This window comes from Myotis davidii, unplaced genomic scaffold (genome assembly GCF_000327345.1).
Source record: "Myotis davidii unplaced genomic scaffold, ASM32734v1 scaffold134, whole genome shotgun sequence".
NCBI classification, from domain to species: Eukaryota; Metazoa; Chordata; class Mammalia; order Chiroptera; family Vespertilionidae; genus Myotis; species Myotis davidii.
Genome location: NW_006288853.1, coordinates 4,464,661 through 4,466,944, shown reverse-complemented (window position 1 = coordinate 4,466,944; position 2,284 = coordinate 4,464,661). Strand labels below are relative to the sequence as shown.

At 54.9% G+C, this 2,284-nt stretch overlaps 1 protein-coding gene across 1 annotated transcript in view; it reads right to left on the bottom strand.

The window, feature by feature from the left end:
* The window catches only part of CDH23 (cadherin-related 23), a 413,720-nt gene that overhangs the window by 126,657 nt on the left and 284,779 nt on the right, over window positions 1-2,284 (bottom strand). The window contains exon 26 of the mRNA XM_015562107.1: window positions 1,291-1,404. Coding sequence (XP_015417593.1) covers window positions 1,291-1,404 — 114 coding nt within the window. The remainder of the gene's footprint in view (window positions 1-1,290; window positions 1,405-2,284) is intronic.

Sequence of the window (2,284 nt, the reverse complement as noted above, 5' to 3'; positions counted from 1 at the left end):
AGTGAGGCCCGAGAGCACATTCCTTTTCAGTGCAAACACTGAACTGGGTGCTTCTGGGAGGGCCAGGGCCCGCAGGGAGGCAGAGTTCTCATCATGCCCTCCTTCCTACCCAGAGCCCCCAGGGGCTCCTGCTGTCTGGAAACTGAAGCCTGAACTTCCAGTCTAACATGTAGGCTCCACTGCTGCCTCTACCTGATTGCAGTCCCTTCCCCAATATATGCCACACTAAAGAGAGCAAAGGGGACAAAGAGACACACACACACACACACACACTCTCTCTGTCCCACCTCCAGGCCCTTGCATGGGCTGGCTCCTCTGCCTGAATGCCCTCCCTGCTTCTCCTGGTACTGAAACCGCACCTGGCCCTCAAGCTGGTGGTGGGCCTGCCTCATTTCTCCCCATAAGCACCATCCCGCCCTTAGGTAAGTCCATGCCCTGAAGGTTGCTCCAAGAACCACCCTTCCTGCCTCTGAGGCCTGGGGTTCCAGGTGGGTCTGACTGTCCCCCCACCATCCCCCCAGCTCCAGGAACAGGCATGCGATTTAGACCTAAGCCACCAGCACACCTCACCCTCTTGGCCATGACCAGGGGGTCAGGGACAGGCACTGGGGCAGGTCGAACTAATCAGAGCTCCTCCCAGGCTTCCGCTGGGAGACTGGGAAGAGACAAGTGCTATCTCCTGCTGCTACACTTGAACCCAAGAGGATTGAGGCCGGGGCTGCAGCAGCCATTTGTCTCCATGTGAGGAAGAGGCAAAGCCAGGCCACAAAGGGAGATTGAGGCCTGGTGGCATCCCCTGAGCCCCAGATCGTCATACCTGAAGTCCCATCTACCTCCTGGCAGACTGGTTCTGTGAACTCATATTCCTGAAGTCAGTTTATTTTAAAATTTGCACCTAACTGATCCAATGGTATTCCCTGATGCCACCTCCTCCAAGAAGCCTTCTTTGGTCACCCCCCCCTCCCCCACCACGTTTCCACCACCCTTTGTGCCGCCGCTCTTGGGTCGACCCTCCTCCCTTTCTGCTTTGCTTGGCCTGCTCTGCAGTGGTTTGTCCACATGCTGGCCTTTCATTTGGCTCTCATGTGACTCCCACCACACCATCTTAGTGCCGTGCACATAGCACCGGGCACCGAGCCTCATGCCTGGAAACTACTCAGTCATATGTCCATGTCTGGCCACCCTTTCTCCACTGGCATCAGGGCAGAACCGCTGGCTCAAGGCCTGGCGCCACATGTGAACTCTGCCCCGAGCAGCTGTGTGTGGTGTGCAGGGAGGGCCGGTGCGTACCAATGGCCTCCAGGACGAGTGTGTACGCGGCCGTGGTCTCCCGGTCCAGGTTCACCACTGTCCTCACCACGGCATCGCGGTAGCCAACGCTGAACTTCCCATCCACGTTTCCACCTGTGGGCAAAAGAGAACGAAGCTTCGGTCAGGAAACGGGACTCCTGGCTAGGGAAAGGGAGGGGGCACCCACCTCGGCTTCTGAGCCCCAACACTAGAGGTGGTCCATCTGCCCACTCGGTGCTGCCTGAGAAGAGGGTTTTGGGGGGCCCTGATGAGGGTGTGGCCTGAGTGGGCTTAGGCGGGGGTGCAAATGCCTGAAATCACAAGGGTCTACCTGTCATTCGTTGAGCATCTACTGTGGGCCATTCTGTTTCATGTGCACGATCACTGTCTCCATGTCTCAGACAAGGACACACTCCTTTAATGAGGTTATGTGCGGGTGCTCTGGGTGAGCCACCTATTTGGGGTGTAGGACTCAAGTCCAGCCATTTGCTCCCCAGCCCGTGTCCTTCACCATTCGGTTACCTGCCTGTCCCATAGGTGTCTGAGCAGTTAAGCTGGGCTGGAGCTTTCTTTTTTAAAATATATTTATTGATCTTTTACAGAGAGGAAGGGAGAGGGATAGAGAGTTAGAAACATCGATGAGAGAGAAACATTGATCAGCTGCCTCCTGCACACCCCCTACTGGGGATGTGCCTACAACCAAGGTACATGCCCTTGATCGGAATCAAACCTGGGACTCTTCAGTCCACAGGCCGACACTCTAGCCACTGAGCCAAACCGGTCAGGGCAGGGCTGGGGCTTTTATTTTATTATTTTTATTTTTTTCTTATTCATGCTTTTTAAAATTTTTTGTACCCAAGTAATACATGTGAATAAAGTACAAACTGGCAGCAGCATTGAGGCCCACAAAGCCACATCCCCATTGCCATGGAAGGCCCCCCCAACGTTGTGACCTGTGTACAGAAGTTTCTCAAAATCATATCTGTTGGTATTT